Raw genomic sequence first — 23979 nt, forward strand, 5'->3', positions numbered from 1 at the left:
CAAAAGTGGATCACACCGTACCACCAGCATAGTGACTGTGATACAAAAATGGATCACATCGTACACAATGTGGCCCCGTGGGTTGCCCAACGGGTGTGGGCTATACCCACATGAGTGGCGCTTGATTCTTCTACGTTGAGCTCTTTGAGACCTGGAACAGTAAAATATTGGTATTTTTTAATACTGAAATTCGAAAAAGAGGAAGAGGAAAAGGAGTAAAAGAAAGAGGGCCCCGTGGGTTGCCCAACGGGTGTGGGCTATACCCACATGAGTGGCGCTTGATTCTTCTACGTTGAGCTCTTTGAGACCTGGAACAGAAAAATATTAGTATTTTTGAATACTGCAAATCGAAAAAGAGGACAAGGGAAGAGGAAGAGGAAAAGGAGTAAAAGAAAGAGGAAAAGGAGGAGGAAGGGGAACAGAAAGAGGAAAAGGAGGAGGAAGGGGAACAGAGAGAGGAAAAGGAGGAGGAAGGGGAATATAGAGAGGAAAAGGCGGAGGAAGGGGAACAGAAAGAGGAAAAGGAGGAGGAAGGGGAATATAGAGAGGAAAAGGCGGAGGAAGGGGAACAGAAAGAGGAAAAAGAGGAGGAAGGGGAACAGAAAGAGGAAAAGGAGGAGGAAGGGGAACAGAAAGAGGAAACGGAGGAGGGAGAGAAGGAAGAGGAGGAGGAAAAGAAAGAGTAGGAGAAGTAAGAAAGAGAGGAGGAAGAGATTATAGGGGATAAAGTTTTTTTTTATTTGTATTTATTAAAGTGTGCTAACATTGTAATAAATACTGCGTAAATGAATTCTTAATTTGCTTTTAATCATTTGGAATACGTGGCCACATATTCCAAATGAGCCCGATACACTCATTCAACTAATTGATACTTACGGGTTTGGATTTCATCTTCCAAGGCTGAAACCTTGCCACTTTTCTTGACAATGGCAATGTCCACTCCATCGGCGGCATCTAGGGCAATACCTGAGGAAACATAAATAAAGTTAGAGCAAAACCTTAGTTACGAATTTTCCCGCCCGGGGGAGGAGGAAGGGGAACAGAAAGAGGAAAAGGAGGAGGAAGGGGAATATAGAGAGGAAAAGGCGGAGGAAGGGGAACAGAAAGAGGAAAAAGAGGAGGAAGGGGAACAGAAAGAGGAAAAGGAGGAGGAAGGGGAACAGAAAGAGGAAACGGAGGAGGGAGAGAAGGAAGAGGAGGAGGAAAAGAAAGAGTAGGAGAAGTAAGAAAGAGAGGAGGAAGAGATTATAGGGGATAAAGTTTTTTTTTATTTGTATTTATTAAAGTGTGCTAACATTGTAATAAATACTGCGTAAATGAATTCTTAATTTGCTTTTAATCATTTGGAATACGTGGCCACATATTCCAAATGAGCCCGATACACTCATTCAACTAATTGATACTTACGGGTTTGGATTTCATCTTCCAAGGCTGAAACCTTGCCACTTTTCTTGACAATGGCAATGTCCACTCCATCGGCGGCATCTAGGGCAATACCTGAGGAAACATAAATAAAGTTAGAGCAAAACCTTAATTACAAATTTTCCCGCCCGGGGCAGATTTTATCCTGAACAAATAATGTTTGTTCTTGGAACCGATGGCTTTTTCCTATCCTGTCTTCTTTCTTTCTTCGATTTCGGGACTATAAGACCTTTGCAGTTACAGTTCCCTCTATCAAACTTCTTAAAAAAATAAAAAAAAGTGGCTACAACCTGAAATTTATTTTTATTCTTTCTAAAAATCCCTTTTCGAATTCGGAAATACCTACACGACCGTTAGTTTCATTTCGGATGTTTCTGGTTTATTTTGACCAGAAAAATAGGAATGGAAAAGAGACCTCATTTCTTTTAATGTCCGCTCATTTCCCTTGCACTAAAAAGGAATAATATTTTGATCTGGCCCGTAATATGGCCCGTTTTGGACCGTAAAACTGTCTTCATTAGACAGCCCTGGATTGGTTCTAGAATGATCCAAATCTCCTGAACAAATAATGTTTGTTCTTGGAACCGATGGCTTTTTCCTATCCTGTCTTCTTTCTTTCTTCGATTTCGGGACTATAAGACCTTCGCAGTTACAGTTCCCTCTATCGAACTTCTTAAAAAAATAAAAATAAAAAAAAAGTGGCTACAACCTGAAATTTATTTTTATTCTTTTTAAAAATCCCTTTTCAAATTCGGAAATACCTACACGACCGTTAGTTTCATTTCGGATGTTTCTGGTTTATTTTAATAATAATAATAATAATAAATGAAATCAGTTAGCCTTGGTAAAATTACCTTTACAATACTTCGTATACATATAACAACAATGTAACTACATTAAATTTGAATAAATTATGATGTTTCATGAATAAAGAAGATGAAAAAGTCGCAATTTTTTTTTTTACTTCCCAAGAGTTAATTTAGTTGAAGTCGCTCTGCAATAATTTCCTATTCCAAAGAATGAATGTTTATACTCTTATGGATACCTACTGAATTGTTTATACTTACGTTCAGTGTTTTACAAATTGACAGTGATAAGCTAATGTGTCCATTGACAATAAATATTGCGCGAGTTGAGTTCTCTGTGCAACCAACTTGAGCAACATTTATTGACAGACACTTAGCTAGGGACCTGAGGCACTGCGCCACTTTAAAAGGTTCAAAAATATTGGACAACATGGAAAGCAGCTTTATTCGAACTCCTAAAATAATCGAATTTCAAGGACTACATTTTCAGTCGGTAAATAAATAATACATCATTTACTAAGGTACCTAGGTAGGTTAGAAAAATAGGAATGGAAAAGAGACCTCATTTCTTTTAATGTCCGCTCATTTCCCTTGCACTAAAAAGGAATAATATTTTGATCTGGCCGTATTAATATGGCCCGTTTTGGACCGTAAAACTGTCTTCATTAGACAGCCCTGGATTGGTTCTAGAATGATCCAAGTCCTAATGTGTCCATTGACAATAAATATTGCGCGAGTTGAGTTCTCTGTGCAACCAACTTGAGCAACATTTATTCACAGACACTTAGCTAGGGACTTGAGGCACTGCGCCACTTTAAAAGGTTCAAAAACATTGGACAACATGGAAAGCAGCCTTATTCTAACTCCTAAAATAATCGAATTTCAAGGACTACATTTTCAGTCGGTAAATAAACATCATTTACTAAGGTACCTAGGTAGGTTGCATGCTAGCCCTTGTGCAATCAGCAGAAAAGAATGGCTGACTTTTGGCGAGCTTCAAAAGAGATCAAGGACACAGCAAAGAGACTAGTCTGTCAGGTATGGGCGAAGGAAAACCTTTCTTTTACACACCTTAGCTATGCTTTTATAAGACTTTGTTTAGACTGCGGGAGTAAAGGGACTTTTCAGTCTCATTCTGGTAGTATAAGCAGGGTATATTCTATTCTATGTACCTATTAGACCGAATCATTGCCAGCTTAGTTAGCTTGGTTGCCAGAGCGTCTGCCTTGTAAGCGCTAGGCCGCGGATTCGATTTCCGCCCGGGGCGTATTTTGTCCTGAACGGATATTGTTCGTTCACGGAACGGCTGGCTTTCTCCTATCCTGTCTTCCTTCTCTGTTGGATTTCGGGACGATAAGACCTTAGCAGTTACAAGGATATTGTTCGTTCACGGAACGGCTGGCTTTCTCCTATCCAGTATTCCTTCTCTGTTAGATTTCGGGACGATAAGACTTTAGCAGTTACAGTTCCTTCTATCAAGTCTCTTCAGAAAAAAAAAAGAAATCGATATATTCCATAGATATCCAATACAGCATAACGTTTCCAAACAGCCAAACACCACTGGCTGGTGCCATGTCTACGCCAGGTCCTGGCAATGTTGCTTGCCTTGGCTTTAAAAATAAACAATTTGAATTCTTGATCTTCCTCGGGGTATTCGAGTGTTGTAAATAGATAGATCTCCTCCCAGAGCCTCTTCTATGTCTTTCAATAATCTGAATTCATCCATGGAGGAAATTTTTTCACGTGGCATATTTGTATTCGAACAGCATTTTCTTTCGAGGTTAACACCTCAGCCACTTTGGCAAAAGGGTAGGTAGATTCGTATAAGATTAACCCAACCTGTAGGGCTTTTAGGTCTGTTTACACCTAACGGTTCTAAAGTTAAAACAAAAGATCTCCGACTTACCACCAAAGTACGTAAATTTTGGATTTTTTTCAAATTCTTCAATTCCTTTTTCAGTCTTATAGTTATTCCCTAAGGCCTGCCACTCACTATCAGGTAGACCTGACAGGTAAGGCTGAAAAGGTCCGCCTGTCAGGTCAAAATGGTACCTGATCAGCACACACACTATCAGGTAGACCTGACAGGCGGACCTGATCAGCCGTCTTCAATTCCTTTTTCAGTCTTATAGTTATTCCCTAAGGCCTGCCACTCACTATCAGGTAGACCTGACAGGTAAGGCTGAAAAGGTCCTCCTGTCAGGTCAAAATGGTACCTGATCAGCACACACACTATCAGGTAGACCTGACAGGCGGACCTGTCAGGTCTTCGGATGAAGAGGACTAAACAGTCTTCTCATTGTATGTATGTACGTAGTAAGACATAACATTTACAAGATTTAGCCTATGGTAACACAGACCTCTGGAGCACCCAAAGCTTACCATTCAGAATTTACGTTTCGAACTTTATTAGAGCATTGACCAGTTTTAATTTCAGGCTCGGATTTACCAGCTGGCGCCTGTTGTACATACTTGGTTAGAACTTTCAGAGGTTCTGCTGAAGACCAACATCAAAGAGATCTCAAGTTAAGTAAAACAAATTAAAGAGAATTATTAAGGTAGGTACTGAATTGTTCTCACAAGGCTGATTGCAACTTGTTCCCAAGCATGGAGCCGAAAAAACTTCGCCTCTGTCAGGAATTGAACTCGGGACAAGCCTAGTGTGATACCCACTCGGCCTAGTATTGAATCTAATTTGAACCACCCTGTCTTATCTATTAAATCGTTTCATAACCACATTTAGATCGATCTTACCGTGATCTTGTCTTAGAGAAGGAAGTTGAACTTTTACTCAAGTAAACAGAGTAGAGATAGGTGAGAGGATGGTGGGGGGAAGGTCAAGACTCTGGGTTGGAAAACTTGGCATACCCACGAGGAAGGCAGCGTAAATCAGAGGTGACGTGATTTTGTCACTTCTGACTTACGCCTACTTATATGATTTATCCAAAGGTCGTAGTACTGACTTACGCCTATATTATTTATCCAAAGGTCGTCTTGCCAGAAAAAAGGGAGCGGCATTGCGAAAGTAGCAGGGTACCTCACAAATACACATAATGTACTTTGTTCCAAATTCATAGATTCATGGAGCTTAGCGGCTAGGTGGGCTTTTTGTGTATAAACCGTATTTCTTCCAAACACATTAGGACCTTGTTTAAATCGCGGGAGTAAAGGGACTTTCTAGTCTTATTCTACGTTTTGAAAACGGGAATCTGAGGTTTTAGCCTATGTAGGTAAGTACACTATATGCACATTTTATTTAAGCATTTATTTGCATTTGTGCAAGTTGTTATTGTGTTAGCATCTCTCATCAACTTCATCCGTCCCTAGTGCAGGTTAAATGTGATCAGCGAGGTGGTAAGTGGTGAGCCCACAAGTAAACAGGAAAATAGTTACTAAAAAAGTAAAAATAGTTAATGAAGTGTGTTAACGAAAACATCAGAATCACCCTGTAAAATTGGTCCTCTTTGAATGAGCCTAGTACAGTACCTATCGAAACTTATCGATCTTATTTTCGTATCTTGAAACGTTCGAACCCAGAAATTTATTGAGGTCCCTACCACCAAAATTAGATCCCATTATGTTTTACATAACACCCTCATTTGAATTTCAAATTGTTACATGAACAGTATTATTTTCAAAATAATGATGGTTCTGAAACAAAACCTCACGATTTTTGGTACCTATACCTACGAGTAGGTACTTACTTCTCTTCTTTGTAGGTAACATTAGAATTGCTATGCGACCTAAAAAGAGCTTTAATAAATCAATGTACCTATCTTAGGTACATCAAGTTGAAATTCGTTTTTATTTTTTATTAGAGATTTGACTGATGCAAATTTTGGGGCTTGATCTTGAACCAAAAGCATTAGAATTATGAAACAAAATTTATAAAAACAAAGTTACTTTTTGAAACCTAAAATGAGGACCAAGAACTGGCTACCCAATTGTATGGAACATCCAGTAATATGAAAGTTCCTACACAATCAATAAATAATACTTTGGTAATGTGGAGTACCTATCCAAGTCCAAGTAGGTACCCACTTGAGTAATAGCTTTCATTATGTTCATAGGCTGATTTCAAACAAATAGGTACTCAATACTTTATTAGGAGATAGGAGAATGTATTTACTTCTGGTTTAATAACACAAGCCAAGATGGATTGTATTGTTGAGCTATTCAATCATAAGAATTCCAAATATCTGCAACTGTCTAAGAATGAATGACTGCTCTTTTCCAGAATATTGATTTTTTTATACCTAGGTTTCACTTTCAAACAAACAAAAACAAATATTGTTATAACTGAGAATCTCTTGGTCTAAGTATAGATAGGTACATGTAATGTAGACTGTATACTAATCTTTATAGAACTGATGTTCAAGTAAGTGAGTACCTGTTTGCTTAGACTGATTTATTTATGGTAGGTACCTATTTTCTTGATAGATCTGCCAATGCAGTGAGTTGCTAAGGAAAACTTTTACATTATCCCAAATAATAGGTGAGTTATGATGGGCATTTTATGAAATAATGACTGAACTATGCAGTATGCAATAATAAGTCATGGACTTATAACCTGAGTGGAATAATAATTAGGTATTATGAAAATATTATGAAAATTAGGTAATTATCATCATCTTTTCAACATTCAACAACATAAAAAAAAAAAAAAAAAAATGTGTTTGTGTGACCACAGTAATTTCCATAATCTACACTTAAGAAGGTGATTAATTTTTAAAACTATAACAAATGATGGCAACTCATTTATCTGATCATAAAATCATATTTGTCTTACTGGTCAAATGTTAATTTTTGACCTTTGACCAATCTAGCAAAATATCAAAGTTTAAACTATCAAAATGTCAAAGTACAAACATGGCACCCACAGGCTAAATGCACTGTGTGTTAATTGGTTCTTCTCCATAGAATTAAATAGTAGGCCCCTATGAAACAATTGTTGCAAATACTGAGCATGGAGCATGAGAATGATTTTAAAAGCATGCTATCACCAGTGATGTGGTGTGTCCAGCAAATTCTAGAAATGTCATTTTTATACATTTATCTCATGTTTGAAAAAAAATAAATACAGGTATCTTCACATAGGTACAATATTCATTTCGATCTTATCCACCTAGATCTTAAAAATAGATATTTATAGGGTCTGGCTGAACATTTGAACTGCAGCCTCTGGCCTCTGAAGTACCTAATGAATTATTATGTACAATTTGGATAGGGTTCAGATTTTCAATACATATTTAGGAGATAAGAAGAATCTTTTTTGATAGATATCAGTAGGTAAATTATTACCAATGATAAAAATGTACAATGTACTTACTTATAAGACAGAAATGTTTACAAAACACCCAAGCTCTAAGTAGTAGAATGGGTGGTTATTTCCAAGTGTGACTGAAAAATTAAAATCTCATAAATGCTAACTTACCGCACATTGTAACTTCTTTTATTTCTTCCTTTTTTATCGAATTCCACGTACACTGAACTACAGACTACACACAACCTAACTATTCGAGCTCAGGAATAAAAAAGAGCCAATTCTGAGTGAACTCAACTTAAATATACGTGTAACGTTCACATTTTTGATCCATAAATCAAATCAAAATCAGAAAAGTGGGAGATTTCAATTTTTTATCAAATTTGAATTTTTACCGCCATGAAAATCGGCATCAGGAAAATACCTCTGTGGCGGCAAACACCTCTGTGTTTTTATACCCGCGAAAATTTGAATTTTTAAAATTTTGATCAAGTGTGTGCTGTGTGCATATTTTTCAAGTGATAAGAAAACTGGACTGATTAACTGATTAGATTAAATTTATTGATGAAAAATATATTATTGCTGTGTTTGTACCACTAATAACTCACCATCTACATGAATCATTCACTTTTAAGCTCCTGAGTGCTCCAAATTGTTCAAAATGAAAATACAATTTCAGGGATTCTACCATAATTTTCATGTAACCTTGAAGTGATTATGAAAAACCTACTCAGTTATTATGATTTCATTTGTTTTAATAAGGAAAATGTTACCATATATTACCAATAACTAATTTCTCTTTAGTAATGTTCTGTATGATCAAGAGTGTATCTCGTATTCACCTATTGGCAAGCAAGTCATATTTATCTCTATGCAAGACACACCAGCCTCTCCTATCTCACAGCTTGTACAAGAATATATCAAGATCTTCAGTGAGGTGTTTCCAACCTGTTGACCATCAGAGGACAGGACAACAGCCAAGTGACAGTGCCGAGACCAAATCTATAGTTCCTTATTTGAAATTGATGAGACTGGACAAACCAATTGGTAATAGAATGTACCTACCTAGCTTGATTATCCTGCTGGAATATTACTGAACACCCTTTACCCCTACCAGCTCTCCCATATTTTTACAGTTTGTGGGTGTATGAGACCAAATCTATAGTTCCTTATTTGAAATTGATGAGACTGGACAAACCAATTGGTAATAGAATGTACCTACCTAGCTTGATTATCCCGCTGGAATATTACTGAACACCCTTTACCCCTACCGGCTCTCCCATATTTTTACAGTTTGTGGGTGTATATCTTCAGCTCACAATTATAAGGGTGTAACCTTCATGGTTATTATTTATTAATAACTTCAAGTGAATTAGGTTTACCCCTTTCTAAAGCAAACCAATTGCATATTTCTATATTTTGATGGTCTATCTTGGGGTCTGATAATTGTGTTTATTTATCTGCATCACAGTAGGTAATCCATTCTCTATAAAAATTCAAGAATAATTTGTTAAATAATTTCTATTCCAACAGGATCATGGTTGCTATTCTGGCCCTGTGGTTGGAGTATATCCATGGCAGCAGTTCCGGGATGTCTTCCAGATCTACATACTTTAGCCCTGTTTGGTCTCGGTGCTGTCATTATGAGAGGGGCAGGCTGTACAATCAATGATCTCTGGGACAAGGATATAGACAGCAAAGTAAGTAAGCATTTAACTCTTTGAATGTCCAGCCAACACCACCACATTAGATCCCTTGGCACTCTGGACAAACCTCCTGGAGGTGGCTGCTTTCCTTGGATTGGAGGAGGAAGAAGATTGAAATGTTAACACAATACAATCATTAACAACAGCATTTAATACTTCAATATTTTATCACAATGGTAATCCGTAGATTTCTAAAATGGTCTGTATAAACTGTTATTGATGGATTCAAAAAGGTGTTTTCTTGATATTTGTTTAAATTGTTTCTTTTACTCAATGGGCTTAAAAGGAAAAACAGAAAATTATTTTACAACTTTCCTTTTTCCAGGTGTCCCGAACCAAAGATAGACCTCTAGTGAATGGCTCAATATCAACAACAGATGCCATCATATTTCTAGCAGGTCAGCTCGGTGCTGGTCTTCTGATTCTAGTACAACTCAATCTCTATACCATTATACTTGGTTCTACCTCTCTTCTCTTTGTCACACTGTATCCACTGATGAAACGAGTGACTCATTGGGCACAGCTGACACTTGGCATGACTTTCAACTATGGTGCTCTCATGGGATATTCAGCAGTGACTGGTTGTGTGAACGAGTGACTCATTGGGCACAGCTGATACTTGGCATGACTTTCAACTATGGTGCTCTCATGGGATATTCAGCAGTGACTGGTTGTGTAGATTGGAGTCTATGTTTACCATTGTATCTGTCGGGAATATGCTGGACAATTATCTATGATACCATTTATGCCCATCAGGTGAGAATACATTTAATTGATTTATGTGAAAATGGGGTTAACTTTATCTCTAAAAGTATTACAAATATTGACAATGTTAATAGAGGACTGCCCTACCAATGAATAACATATATGTTATATATTAATTCATTTGATTTAAAAGCTTGAAAAACATGATTCCTATACCTATGTAAAATGATTCCTGAGCAGGAACACAAAGTAAGCAGGGGCAATGTAAATGAAAATGTGCTTCAGATTTAAAAGCACTGCAAACCAAAATGCTCCTTCATAGCAATTTCCCTGCAAAAATAATAATAATAACAACATCAGGTCATCAAAAAGTAAAAAGAATTGAAATGGTTACTACCCAGTAGGATAAACAAAGTACATAAATGATTCCTGAGCAGGAACACAAAGTAAGCAGGGGCAATGTAAATGAAAATGTGCTTCAGATTTAAAAGCACTGCAAACCAAAATGCACCTTCATAGCAATTTCCCTGCAAAAATAATAATAACATCAGGTCATCAAAAAGTAAAAAGAATTGAAATGGTTACTATTACTACCCAGTAGGATAAACCAGGTATATTCTATTCTATTCTATTCTCCTGATTTTAAAACTCAAACAGTGTAAGGTGTAACTGTGAAAGTAATAATTCCTTTCCTAGGTACATGCTGACATAGAGCAGTGTAAAATATAATCTTAGGTAGATAGGTAGCATTTAAACTCCAGAGAGGTAGGACAAATCACATTAAAAAATAATAATAGGTAATAATACTAATAAAAATAAACAGATTATGGGGATATGGGGTCTTACTTCTAAAATTCTTGCTATGGACAATAGCAAAACACCAAAGAGGAATCCATTGTATTGAAAATGAATATGATCTACAAAGAACAATCCTGCATTGAAAATGATAAGTATCTGGAAAATCACCACTGGAGATCCCAAGTCTTGTGTCCATTTTTTGTGTTTGATAATTTTACTTCTAGTGAGAAAATCAGCACACCTAGAAAACAGAAGTTAACAAATTAAGTATTATTTCAGGAACATTTTCCATGCAAGAAATTCACAAATTTGAACTAACAATGTTTGGCATGCATTTTTGTCACAAATACCATTCATGAATTTACCAATATCTTGAAGTTAAACCACCAACCTTCAGATCCAAAATCTACCCCCCTACTGAAGGTGAACAGATGAACTACTAAAGTTGGTCACTTTAAAGCTTTAAAATTCCACACAAAGAATATTGCAATAGCACAGCTATTCTGAAATATTTTTCCCTACTTACCTATACACATTTCAAATGGCAAAAATAATAATGTGTTTATAACTCACTCTTTCACACCATACACCAGGACAAAATCTGTGAAGATCACCGAGAGACGTTGAAATAGCAATGTTGCTGAAGACTTATAATTCAAGTTTTTGACATCGAGCATTTGAGGATCAAAGTAGTAAGCCACAAATGAGAGCAGATACTCAAAGAATGCAAATAATGGAGGGTAGTCTAAAGTCCATGGGGAGGTGGTGTCTGTATACCATTGTGACAGTGGTAGACTATTGGTTATAGCTAACCAATTCCTGTGAACTTCAAAATCTGTTGATGTGCTGAAAAAGAAATTGAAAGAAAAAGTGAATATATACCAAAAGTTTTTTTTAAAAATAAGACTCACAACCGCTGCACCGGTTGATCAACCAATCCACCAAATGACAAAATAAAAGTTTTTTTTACTAAACGGTTGATTGTGACTTTCCACCAAACTAAACGTTTAGCTCTTGAGATCCACCACCTCCTCGAGCTGGTTGATTTGATTGGTGATGCACTTTTTTTTGTGGTGACGCACTTTTTTGTTTATTTTCAAGTTTTCAACGAGTTTTATAGAAATATAAAGCTATAACATTAAGGTTGGGCTAGTATAAGATCCAAATTTTTTGAAATGATAAAAATTGAGTTTTTTTTATCCACCAATCCACCAGTGTTACATCAACCGGTGGACTCTAGCCGGTGCAGCGGTTGTGGATCTTATTTTGAAAAAAAAAAACTTTTGGATAGGCATGGACTTCAAAATTCAAAATCCTATAAAGAAGTTCTAGATTACTTCTCTCTAGAACAAATAAAATTTGACATTTTTTTTTTGCCTGAATGGGCCTCTGGGAGCCCCCCATCGGACTGGATTTAAGTTTAAGACGTTAGACTTAGAAATCCTGTCAAAATCAAGCCCCTGGATGTAAGCTTGCGTGCTAACTGGGGAGTTCTTTTTCTGAGTGACTTATACAATTTACTGAACCACTTCAAGTAGGACCTTAAAATATTAATGAAAAACTTACTAGGATGGAATAAGCAACAGCTTTATGCCAGATGCCACACAAACCAGTTTCCACAACATTTTCAGAAGTTACTTCTTCCAATCTGTTGAATTGATCATGTTTATGCAGAAATCATAGAACGTCAAGGGTTTTAACGCCTGAACTATAAAGAACTTCTTTTTACTGTTATCTGTATCTGGGTTGCCTTGCAAAAGACCCCAATATACCTACACTTGCCACAGATTTCCACTTTCCAGTGACTTTTCTTTTGCCAACAACTGGCTTTTAAACATTTGTTTACAAATTTAAATTTTACCGCGTCATTTTTGTTGATAAGAAAACCACAGAGAGGTGCCACAGAGGTATAAAAATTCATCAAAAAAATTATCAACTTTTTGCTCGTTTCTCACACATGAATTTTATCAATAATTTCCCCTCCCTGCCTCCCATTTCCCCTTGTTCTAGTGTTTTTACTTTTAAAATATTAATGAAAAACTTACTAGGATGGAATAAGCAACAGCTTTATGCCAGATGCCACACAAACCAGTTTCCACAACATTTTCAAAAGTTACTTCTTCCAATCTGTTGAATTGATCATATTTATGCAGAAATCATAGAACGTCAAGGGTTTTTAACGCCTGAACTATAAAGAACTTCTTTCTATTGTTATCTGGGTTGCAAAAGCCCCAATGTACCTACACTTGCCACAGATTTCCACTTTCCATTTGACTTTTCTTTTGCCAACAACTGGCTTTTGAACATTTGTTTACAAATTTAAATTGTACCGCGTCATTTTTGTTGATAAGAAAACCACAGAGAAGTGCCACAGAGGTAAAAATTCCTCGAAAAAAATTATCAACTTTTTGCTCGCTTCTCACCCATAAATTTTATCAATATTTTCCCCTCTCTTCCTCCCATTTCCCCTCGTTCTAGTGTTTTTTCATGTAAAAGTCTATTTTCTAGAGATCTGTTTAAATTAATTTTAATTAATTCTCATTAATTATAATTACAATCTCAGTTGTGTTATCTAATCTCATCTGTTACTATTAATAGTACAACTTTCATATCATCATCCTTGTAGCTCTAGAACCATTTGTGTTTTGTGGTGTGGTGTTTGCACAGTCAAATAGGAAAGAGTTCTGATGAATCACCACAGTTTTTTATTCCATTACAAGGTATGTTTTTGCATTGTTCTAAATGCCGTTTTCAGGCAAAACTGAAATCTACAAGAGACAAGAGTGTTTTTCTTACATAAGTGCATTTCATTTATTTACCTCTGAAGACAAAGCTCAAAAAATGATGATGCCTATACTTGACATTTTTTTTCTGTTCTTGATTCTGCTACAGCTTGGTTTGCTCTGGTTCCTCCCGTGTCATTTTTAAAGAAAAATTAGAAATATAGCCAGTAGTTGGTATTTTTATTATTATTTATAGATGAGTTTTCCACCGCCGTTTTTATTTTGTAGCAATGAAACAACTGCTACATTAGACGCATGTGGCCTGTGTTGTAGCATGCCCATCCCATAGTATGCCTCTCATCAGATGGGCAAGAAGAGACACAATACTTCCCATTTAGGTGCTGGGTCAACACGAGAACACCAGAAAGTAACCCATTGAAATATTTGCAATCAAAAAACGAGTACAAGTTTTTAGAAGAGACACAATACTTCCCATTTAGGTGCTGGGTCAACACAAGAACACCAGAAAGTAACCCATTGAAATATTTGCAATCAAAAAACGAGTACAAGTTTTCGTTGATGGTGGGATTTGAATCCGGGACCTTCTGCATGGCAAGCAAGTGCATTACCACTGGACCAACCGTCCCCCCGTGGTATGCTGTCTAGTTCCTGATGGATCACTGAAGATGAGCAATATTAGTCATGGTTGTTATTCCGGGACCTTCTGCATGGCAAGCAAGTGCATTACCACTGGACCAACCGTCCCCCCGTGGTATGCTGTCTAGTTCCTGATGGATCACTGGAGATGAGCAATATTAGTCATGGTTGTTATAATTTGGATGGGCAGCCAATTTATTCATCATCTACTCAGAAAATTAACTAGTTTATCAATACACACTCTGATTAATCAGGGTAGTCAGCAAGCTTAGGTGCCCTCAACATGTTATTGTTAAGTTAAGTACCCTTAATGAGAGTTTTAAGAATCACTCATTCCCATGCCTACAGTCGATTAATAAAGTCTACCATTGATCTACTAAGTGCAGGAGTTAAGTGTATTTGTTTAGGTAGGTACCTATTTTTTTTTTTTTTCTCCAATAAATTAAATCAAATTTACTGTGGGTGTTTCAGGTTTCTTATGGGTCAATGTGCTTCTAACAAATCCAAACAGACTCTGATCTCTAAGAAAAAGTGCAAACATCCATTCTTAATTATCCCTTATTCCAAAAAGGTAAGTAGCTAAATGTATGGAGTGAAATGAACCAAAATTTTATGCTTAGAGTACCTAGAAGTGCATGTACTGTTGACTTTTAAATAAATTCTGTGCATGTAAAACTACACAATCCCATGTGTGTGTCTTTGGAGGTGCGTATTGATTGAAAACATAAGCAAAACAAACTCTATTCCTTGAGTGATCTCCTTAATACCTGAAAGAAAAATCTCACAACTACTCAACTTGGCATGAGAACTAAGTCTGACTCTTGAAGTGGACCGGCTGTTACCTGAGAGAGAAATCCTCACAAGTCCTCAATTTGGCATTAGAGTCTAGTAACTTACCACAGTGGTGGTGATGGTGGGTGGCTGATAATGGGTTGGATTGAGTGATGGTGAATTGGAATGTGGGTGGATGATTGTTAGTCAAGGTCAAGATTCATGTCAAGTTCAGGGACAAGAGATGGTGTTATGTTTGATTTCCGTACCAGTAGTCGAACTGAGTGAAAATTTGATCCGGACTCGATCTGTTAGCGTCCAATGTCGAACCACCAACCTCCAGATCCGAACTCCTAGGTCACTACTCTATATTAGGGACAACCATACATATTACAGGTAACAGAAAGTAAAGCCCTACATTAAACTAACTCTCAGTTATAGGGTAAGGGGTAGAATAACCCTAACTTAGATGTAGGTATATGTATCTCACACTGGAAATTTTATGTAGGTAGGTACGGGTGCCCACCCGTATTGTATAGGCAGTACTAGGTACCCACTACCTATCCAAGCTAACGGTATTAAAATTGTCGAACTTTTTTTTTCATCTCAATAAATTTTCATGGCGTAAAAATTTTGGCCATGTTTGATTCTTATTTTGGGTGTTTTGCTATTATGATTTTGGTTTATTAGGGAATGTTAGTTTTGAGGGGGTTTGGTTTATCTATTGTGAGTTATTTGGGGTTTGGGTTATAGTGGCATATGTTCAGTATGTAGTATGGTAAACAAAAAGACAAACTAAATTTAAAATCATTAGGGTCAAAACATAGAACTCATTTCCTTTAACAATAAGAAGTGGGGATAAAAATCTATGTCTGGCTGAGGTGTGAACCAGTGATCCACACCCAATTACTATACTCAGTCAAAAAAAATCATTAAGCACTTGACTGCCAAGTTGATAATGCAGGAGGTAGCTATGTATACGTAATGTTAGACAGAAAAAGGATGGAATGAAAGAGAAGGACCTTTACAGAGTTACAGTCTCTCTTCAGAAAGTTAAGGTGACAAAGCAGGCAGGTATAGGTGTATAATGTTGCTCAGAAACAGGGTTAAATAAAATAGAACGACCTTCCCAAAGGTACAGAGTCATCCATCCAGAAATTCATAGGAAAATAAATGCGTCATAATAATACGACATCCAATAACGTCAAACGGAAATCGCCGCTATGTTTCCCGTGTTACGGCGTAGGCGTAGGAATCAAATGCGCAAGTTCCTTGCTGAAACTTCACAGAGGGCGGTGGGTGGCTAGATGGCTCGTTTTTAGGAGGCGGGATGGCGAAGAAATCTGTGAAAGTTATGACAAAATAAAACAGCAACATCTCCTCAGTTGGTACAGAATGTACAAGATTTTTCGTACGTGAAGTTTTGTCTTCCTGTGAGGTGCTTTTTAGTTTTTATTTATTATTTTTGGACCTCAAACGATATTGCCCAAATCGGGTGCCTATTGTTTGTTTAAGTAAATATAAAGAGCTGGTGGGAAAAATTAAATAGACACCGAGGTACTCTTACTGAAAAAAAAAAAAAGGATTTACCTATTTATTTTCCCGTTTGTAAAATCTTTAAAATCTTCTTAAGCTAGTAAGAGAAGCTTTTCTTTGGGGTGGAAATCCGTGTACATTTTCCAAGGACAACAAAGAAATCTGCAGGCTTCGAAAGTCAAATCTAGTACATTTTTTCTCCGCCACAAATCTCGTACGAAAACAGCATTCGCCTTTTGCACGCATCTCAGGCAGAGACTCAATCAATTTCGCATCCAGCCCTCCTCCCCTCCCGTCGCTCCCAAGGAAAATCCTCTCCCTCCCTTCGTCTCTTCCTCCCTCAGGCAGAGACTCAATCAATTTCGCATCCAGCCCTCCTCCCCTCCCGTCGCTCCCAAGGAAAATCCTCTCCCTCCCTTCGTCTCTTCCTTTCTCCCTCCCTCCCTTCCTTCCTTTGTCCCTCCCTCTAATGAGAAGATACAGTAAAGAGTGTCCATGTTGTTTTTTCTCGCCTGAAAAAAGAACAAAACGTGTGCTGAACTTTGAACTTTAGATGCAATTTCCCTAATGGAATGAAGTCCGTGCTCATGCCTTGAGTGCGAATTACTCTGTGACAATGAAGTGATAAGTGTTTCGTTGCAAAAAGATGCAACACATAAGTCGACGAGAAATGATGGATCGCCAAACATCAATGAGAAGATACAGTAAAGAGTGTCCATGTTGTTTTTTCTCGCCTGAAAAAAGAACAAAACGTGTGCTGAACTTTGAACTTTAGATGCGATTTCCCTAATGGAATAAAGCCCGTGCTCATGCCGTGAGTGCGAATTACTCTGTGACAATGAAGTGATAGGTGTTTCGTTGCAAAAATATGCAACACATAAGTCGACGAGAAATGATGGATCGCCAAACATCCGCGGGGGTTCTTCTGGTGAGTCTGACGTCTTTTGAAGCTTTTGATTTTTTGTTGCGGATTTGATTTTGTGAGACGTAATTTATTGGGGCGTATACTCTGTAAATTGTACATTTCAGACTTGTTTCTGTTTCTCAGTTAGACATTTCATATACTATTAGTGCTTGCTTCTGTTTTTAACATAGGGTTGAAATTGATTTTTCGCGATTTTTTTCGTAAAAAAATAGTTGTCGCAATATTCATTTATACACATGCAGATAGGTACGTACCTTTTCCTACTCGACCTTTCTTTTCTGTTTGAAATTTGAAGCCTGGTTTGAATAGGTAGGTAGTAGGTATAAGTAAAAGTTTAGACTGTTTCGGCTTCACAGGAATAGGATAGGTAGTTAATTCAAATTTGATTCTCTTTTCCTACCATATTTTCCACGCTATTGTCAAAATTATCGATGTGAATAAATGAGACCTTTTGAAACGGTTGTTATGATGGGACTTTTTAGTCTTAGCTGACAGTATAAATAAGTACCTTTATTAAGTTGTGTCCAAACATAGTCGACCGGCCATCGATCGACGATATGAATATTATCGAGGCAGTATGGATGGGTCAGCCGACATTGATCCACGGCCGGTCGACTATGTGTGAATAAATCTTTACGCATACAGGGTGTTCACAAAGTCTTTCTCAGGACTGGGTTTCTCGAGAATCGCTTAAACCAGCGGTTCCCAAACTTTTCTCTACGCGGCCCCCTTTTTGAACTGTGAAGGCCCTGCGGTGCCTTTACTATATTTTATGTGACTCAATTTTACCAGAGAGCCATCTCCAGGGGGCCGCCGCGGACTCCACTTTGGGAATCGCTAGCTTAAACTATCAAAAAAAGCCCTGTATATTGTATTTTTCTTTTTTTATCCCTCAGGACATCAAGGGAGACCAACAGCGGCCGACCAGTGGCGTAGCCACCTCCTTTGGATTCAAGAGAAGAGTAGTTTCTGCCCCTCCTGAACCAATCAGAAACTTCGGTGAGGTGAACATGGAATCCAATGGGAAGAAACCAGCAGAAGGACCCCCTCCTATCAATAAGTAAGTGAATACACCTAACTACTAAACATCTACAATATGGTTATTATTTTTTTTTTTTTTTTTTTTTTTCATATTTAGGTACCTACGTTAATAAATCACATTTTTACAATAGGTATGGGTACTACCTACTTAGGAGAAAAAAAAAAACATGAACTTAGGTTGAAAAAAGAACTTAAATTGAAGAAAAAAACTTCAAAATTTGGTACCGAACAAGCTTTTTGCAGACTTTTCATCCATGTCCCTGCTATGTGTCTTTTGCCAAAATTCAAAGAGTTTTTTTTTTTTTTCTGGGAACTTTCAAGGGAAGGATTGTGTACCCTAACTTTTCCAATAAATTATTAAAGAATCCAAAGATAAAGAACAGCAGACTTCCGTAATGTTGGGTGTGTCCTTGTTCATGTTCTGTAATTTTTGTGTTTTTACAGGAAATGGATTAAATTTCAGAGTGACAGTACTGTTTTCTTATTAATGAATGACAAAAAAAGTCCAATCTTACAAATGGCCTTCCTCCATTATTGGTCAAAAAATTAAGACCAGGTTTTACCAAGAATGCCAAGTTGGTTTATTCGGCTTGTGGGATAGAGAAAAAAACGAATGACATTTTTGATATGCATCACTTAAAGTAGGTACCTATGTAAGTCGAGGTTAGAGGTTTTTTTTTTTTTTTTTTTTTTTTTCGTAATTTTCAAGACGCTCGCCTGGTAAACAGGAGGGCGTGGGTTCTATCCCAGATGAGGCATGGAAATTTATTCTCATTTATTTGAGAATTTGACCACATAATAATAGAGCTCTAAGCGTTAGGTGGTAGAGAACGCCTCCGGCGTTAACCTCGCCTAGTGGTTATCTTCCACTCAAGAGTTTATTCTTAGAGATACCACCAACTCCTTTCAATATTCTTCCAGATTCGGGTTTCGATCCCGCAGTGTCTCCCGAACCGGTTCCAACAATTCAGTCAACAGCAACCAGTCGGCCGCCTCGGCCAATAGTACGCCTCTAGTCAAGAAAAATGTGGATAACTACCGAAATACGCTGCTAGTCACCAATATTAATAAGCAACCCACAAGCAAGGTAAGAAAGTCAATCAGCGGCCTTCGTGGACAGAATCAAGTTCGAATCTCTGGAAGGTCTTATTTTTTTCCTTAGTACTTAAATGTTATGAACGCTTCAGATCTACTTGATGAGCACACACACTATCAGGTAAACCTGACAGGTACACCTGATACCTAATGAGCACACACACTATCAGATAGACCCGACAGACGGACCTCATCAGATGTACCTATCAGGTCTACCTGATAGTGAGTGGCTGGCCTAAGGCTAACCTGGAGTCTTATCGTCCCGAAATTGAAGGGAGGACATAATTGGGGAGCGCTACTCTTCAAGCTTGCACAAGTTTTTTTTTACTAGTCTTATCGTCCCGAAATTGAAGGGAGGACATAATTGGGGAGCGCTACTCTTCAAGCTTGCACAAGTTTTTTTTTACTTTTTTTTTTCAAGTGGCAGGGTTCTCAGAAATAGATTTGAATAGAATATACCTTGTTTATCCTGCTCGAATGAGACTAAAAAGTCCCTTTACCCCAGCAGTCTAAACAAGGTCTCGTGTATTTTATGGGTTTAACATTGTACAATTCATGATTAATAAAGTAATGTACAATTCAGAAATGAGCTCTTCCAGCCAACCACTTTTTGAAGTACCTACTCCTGCATCAGTTCTATTTACCTATAGTTATTTTTCTTGTAAATTTTTCAGATAAGCTCGTCATATCTAGTCAAATCAAGGTCGAACAGTGAGCACACCAGAGTACCCAATGGTACAGGAATAGTCCAGGATAACAATGCGTCTAGAGTGCATAATGGTACAGTAGGCCAGGATAACATTACTTCTAGAGTGCCCAATGGTATAGTAGGTCAGGATAATAGTACTGCTCCAGCAGCGCCCAGAAATATCAATCGCACTGGTATTCCCAGCCTCAGACCTGTGTCTACGTCAGGTAAGGCGATTATTAAAAAATATTTTATTAATATTAACATTATTTTAATAGGTTTGATCGAGGGAACTGTAACTGCTAAGGTCTTATCGTCCTGAAATCGAAGAGAGAAAGAAGACAGGATGAGAGAAAGTCAGCTGTTCCGAGAACGAATTTTATCCCGTCAGGATAAAATCCGCCCCGGGCGGGAATCAAATCCGCGGCGTAGCGCTTACTAAGCAGACGAGCTACCAACCAAGCTAACTAGGCTGGCCTGGAATTACCTTGCTTTGCTTGATATAAATAGTAATTTCACCCTCTTGTTTCAAAATTGTCCCAGGTATTCCCAGTCTTAGTAAACATTCCAGTGGTTCTGCTACAGGGGGGTCTAATATTCCCCCTAGGAGCGCTTCAGCCCGCCCTGTGTCCTGGGGTGCTTGCCCGTGGTCCAATGGTACTGGGTACAATGAGAAGACAGTTAAACAGGTGAGTAGTTTACTTTGTGCTTCAAAAGGTACCGGGTTCGATGCGCAATATCGATTAAAAAAAATCGCTCTCAGAGTTCTTTTGAGAGGGACACACTACGAGATGACCATTCTGCGAACCATAAAAGTTCAATGTAGCTGATGTTTTATCTAGCTACGAAATAATAATAATAATAATAATAATAATAATAATAATAATAATAATAATAAAAAGCTGTCAAAACATGCTACGACATGGACCTTTTTTCAAGAGAGAGGGAACTGTAACTGCCAAGGTCTTATCGTGCCGAAATCGAAGACAGAAGGAAGACAGGATTGGAGAAAACTAGCCGTTCCGAGAAAAATTCCAACGTAGCAAAAATATTTCACCTTTTCTCCCACAGGTGTACAACACTCGCGTGCGAACACAAACCCAGTCCCCGGCCGCTCAGGGTCGCTCTCGTTACCAAGCTCCTAGTGCCGCTACTAAGCCCAGCGTCGCTACTAAGCCCAGTGTCACTACTAAGCCCAGTGTCACTACTAAGCTACCCAGATCTCGTAAGCTAGAGATGGTACCGTCTAGTGGGAGGTATAAGTTTGAGCTGAAGGATGTGGAAGTGACGCAAGTGATGCCCATAGCCGGGATTAAACCGGAGAAGAAACCGGCTGCTGGCACTGTGTACCAGACGTAAGTTTAAATAGTTAGACAAAGAGTGGTGTAGTGGTTGACACAGTGGACTCTAGATCTGGAGATTGGTGGTTCGAGTCGAAGTCAAGTCATTTAAACTTACATAAATTAAGTTCAAGCCCAGGTAAATAAATTAAATAAATGCCATTTCTTTGTGTTATTATATCACAACTCTGGGCCCCGCAACACCCAGCCACTCAGTCAATTATTTGCATTTTGCAAATTTTTGCCGGGGATAGAACACGGGTCTCCCGCGTGCAAGGCGAGCGCAGTGACCACTACGCCATGGGAGTCAAGTACTTTAAAACATATTTAAGTACACTAATTTTCGGTGAAATCATTTGCCATTGTTCAAATTTCTTAGTGCACTAGAATAGAATGGAATATAGGTAGCTGTGTTATTTATCCTGCAATGAAAATTAAGTTGAAACTTGGACTTTGCTTCGTTTGGCATATAAAATAGTTAAAATACACAGTATAAAGACGTTTGATTTCGTTTGTTTCCAGACTATGTAAGCCTACCCCACTCCGACGTACCCTAGGGGTGCCCCCAGTCAAACCTCCTCGTCCTCTCTCTTCTCTCCTGTCTTCTTCTTCTTCTGATGAGTCTGATAATTCCGAACATGAGGCATCTCCCACCACTGAGAGTAAACCTCTATGCCAGGTATGTATCTATTAATACAGCCTGCCTTTCTTAGTTTAGTGGTTAAAATGTGCGTCTCCTAAACTAGAGAGTTTTGAATATAATGAATCCATCAAATCCAGAATCATAAAAAAAAATTTAAAAAAAATAAACCCACCAAACCCAAAAAAAAAAAAAAACAAAAAAAAAAAAAAAAAAAAAAAAAAAAAAAAAAAACAAATGCGTTTTGAAAATCCGAGTCCAGTGAATATGAAAAAAAAAAAAAACCTTTAGTAATAGCCTACATCTGGCAAACAGACCCGAGACCAAGGGCTCAATCCTAACCGAAGTATGAAATTTTATCCTAATTTATTTGAGAATGTTTTAATGTGGTGTTCTTTAAGCCAAAGTTCGAGACCAAAATAAGGTCACATTTACGTGGTAGGTATATTAACATTTGTAAAAAAAAAGTGTGCAAGGAACAAGAAAGCAAATATGGACCAGAAAGAAATTTATACTACGAAATTTTGTTTGTGTACCGAACAATAGAAGTTGTTTTTGAACATACCTACTTACGAGTACTTCAATAATGGAGATTAATAGAGTCTTGAACCCGCCACACACGATCAAGCATGCTTAACAGGCGGCTTGTCAAGCACGCTTCATCGTGTGTGGCAGACATAAGGGCTAGGTGGTGGAGAATGCCTCCGGTGTTCACCTCGCCTAGTGACTACCTTCCACCTTCCACTTAAAAGTCAAGTATTATTATGGCCTTTATCCTTTTGCGTACAGAATCAATTTCACCAGAATCGCTCTTACGGTAGGATTCATGTCCCACATGAAACTCAAGCGTTGTTGTTACAGTCAGACGTAAACAAAACATTTTTTTCAAATACGGTAGGATTCATGTGAGACATGAAACCTCCGAAAAGCGATTTGTGGTAGGCTTCATGTCACACATGAAATTGTTCCCTCGCTTTTAATTTATTTTCTTTTTTTTCCTAGTTGAGATAGAAACATCTGGTTTTTTTTGTCTTCTTCGGAAATCTTCGGACTATAATTCCGAATGCTTTGGAATCATAATAAACAAACACCGGCTTTTCAGTCTGCATTTGAAAGGAGCAAAAGATACACAAGTTCCTAGGCACGTCCTACCGTAACGCCTCCTATCTGTAAAAATCAAGCCGACCGTAGCGAGTAAATCTGTAGCTTCATGCTGGACATGAATCCTACCGTATCGCCAGATTCAAGTTATATTTCTCCTACCATAATGGCGGAACCATGATTTCATGTGACACATGAATCTGTCCGCAAAAGGTTAAAATGTACAAACCTCTGTTGATGTTGTACAGAGAAATAGGAGATGCAGTAGTCACAGAAGATTTAAAGCCAGCAATTTAGCTACGTTTGACACACAATAATGGTTATGAAGTCATTTGATACATCTTTTCCCCAACAGGACATTGGAGGTTAAGCAACATGTCAATATCTGGATCATGGTCAATATCTGGACGGGAGGGCGGGGACTAGTTGACACATTTTCACAACCATCCCTCATATAATATCTGGAAGCTCATCTTTCTACCCTCAGGCGATTTCATCTGCCTCTACTTCGTGGTGTCTTTCAGACGATTAGTGTGAGCCAAACTCGTTCATCCAGGAATCATATTTGGATAGATCGTGAGCGGTCACCGATTTCCGACACCTTGCGATGGCTTCCCGGAAATCCTTCTCGGTTACGGGAAGATCGATGTCTTCTTGTTTGATTTCCTTGATTTGAGCCGGTGTTTGTCCCATGATCTTTCTTCGGATGGACATCATTGCAGCGTCTCTGAAAGGGACAGGAAGGTTTTATTGTTCAGAGAT

General features: G+C 38.0%; 4 protein-coding genes and 1 long non-coding RNA gene across 6 annotated transcripts in view; 2 read left to right on the forward strand and 3 right to left on the reverse strand.

The window, feature by feature from the left end:
* The window catches only part of LOC103512317 (glutamine--fructose-6-phosphate aminotransferase [isomerizing] 1-like), a 64013-nt gene extending 56189 nt beyond the window's left edge, over nt 1-7824 (reverse strand). Inside the window, exon 1 of the mRNA XM_026825811.1 lies at nt 7663-7824. Coding sequence (XP_026681612.1) covers nt 7663-7669 — 7 coding nt within the window. The 5' untranslated portion in view covers nt 7670-7824. The remainder of the gene's footprint in view (nt 1-7662) is intronic.
* On the reverse strand, nt 225-986 carry LOC113468706. The gene is made up of 2 exons (XR_003392362.1): nt 877-986; nt 225-308 (listed from the first exon to the last, which is right to left on the reverse strand). It is a non-coding gene; the product is annotated as an uncharacterized LOC113468706 (long non-coding RNA).
* Nucleotides 7825-7982: 158 nt separating the features above from the next.
* Nucleotides 7983-10055, forward strand: LOC103512307 (4-hydroxybenzoate polyprenyltransferase, mitochondrial). Its single transcript, XM_026825812.1, has 4 exons — nt 7983-8538; nt 9025-9191; nt 9523-9781; nt 9859-10055. The coding sequence occupies exons 1-4, from the start codon at nt 8298-8300 to the stop codon at nt 10053-10055; spliced, it is 864 nt and encodes a 287-aa protein (XP_026681613.1). The 5' UTR covers nt 7983-8297.
* A 163-nt stretch (nt 10056-10218) lies between these two features.
* LOC108252766 (probable dolichyl pyrophosphate Glc1Man9GlcNAc2 alpha-1,3-glucosyltransferase) lies at nt 10219-12503 on the reverse strand. The gene is made up of 5 exons (XM_026825813.1): nt 12267-12503; nt 11274-11546; nt 10749-10941; nt 10321-10429; nt 10219-10232 (listed from the first exon to the last, which is right to left on the reverse strand). Exons 1-5 carry the CDS (start codon nt 12323-12325, stop codon nt 10219-10221), a joined length of 648 nt encoding a protein of 215 aa, XP_026681614.1. The 5' UTR covers nt 12326-12503.
* A 671-nt stretch (nt 12504-13174) lies between these two features.
* LOC103512318 overlaps nt 13175-23979 on the forward strand; it is an 18582-nt gene continuing 7777 nt past the window's right edge. The window contains exons 1-8 of one of the 2 annotated variants that reach the window (XM_008477077.3): nt 13175-13420; nt 14552-14651; nt 18209-18372; nt 19275-19440; nt 20123-20363; nt 20680-20825; nt 21208-21491; nt 21999-22155. In XM_008477077.3, the coding sequence (XP_008475299.1) occupies nt 14559-14651; nt 18209-18372; nt 19275-19440; nt 20123-20363; nt 20680-20825; nt 21208-21491; nt 21999-22155 (1251 nt within the window). In that variant the 5' untranslated portion in view covers nt 13175-13420; nt 14552-14558. Of the gene's footprint in view, nt 13421-14551; nt 14652-17116; nt 17316-18208; nt 18373-19274; nt 19441-20122; nt 20364-20679; nt 20826-21207; nt 21492-21998; nt 22156-23979 lie in introns of those variants that run through there. The other variant, XM_026825817.1, reaches the window with a different exon arrangement.

Source organism: Diaphorina citri, unplaced genomic scaffold, assembly GCF_000475195.1.
Source record: "Diaphorina citri unplaced genomic scaffold, Diaci psyllid genome assembly version 1.1 scaffold821, whole genome shotgun sequence".
NCBI classification, from domain to species: Eukaryota; Metazoa; Arthropoda; class Insecta; order Hemiptera; family Psyllidae; genus Diaphorina; species Diaphorina citri.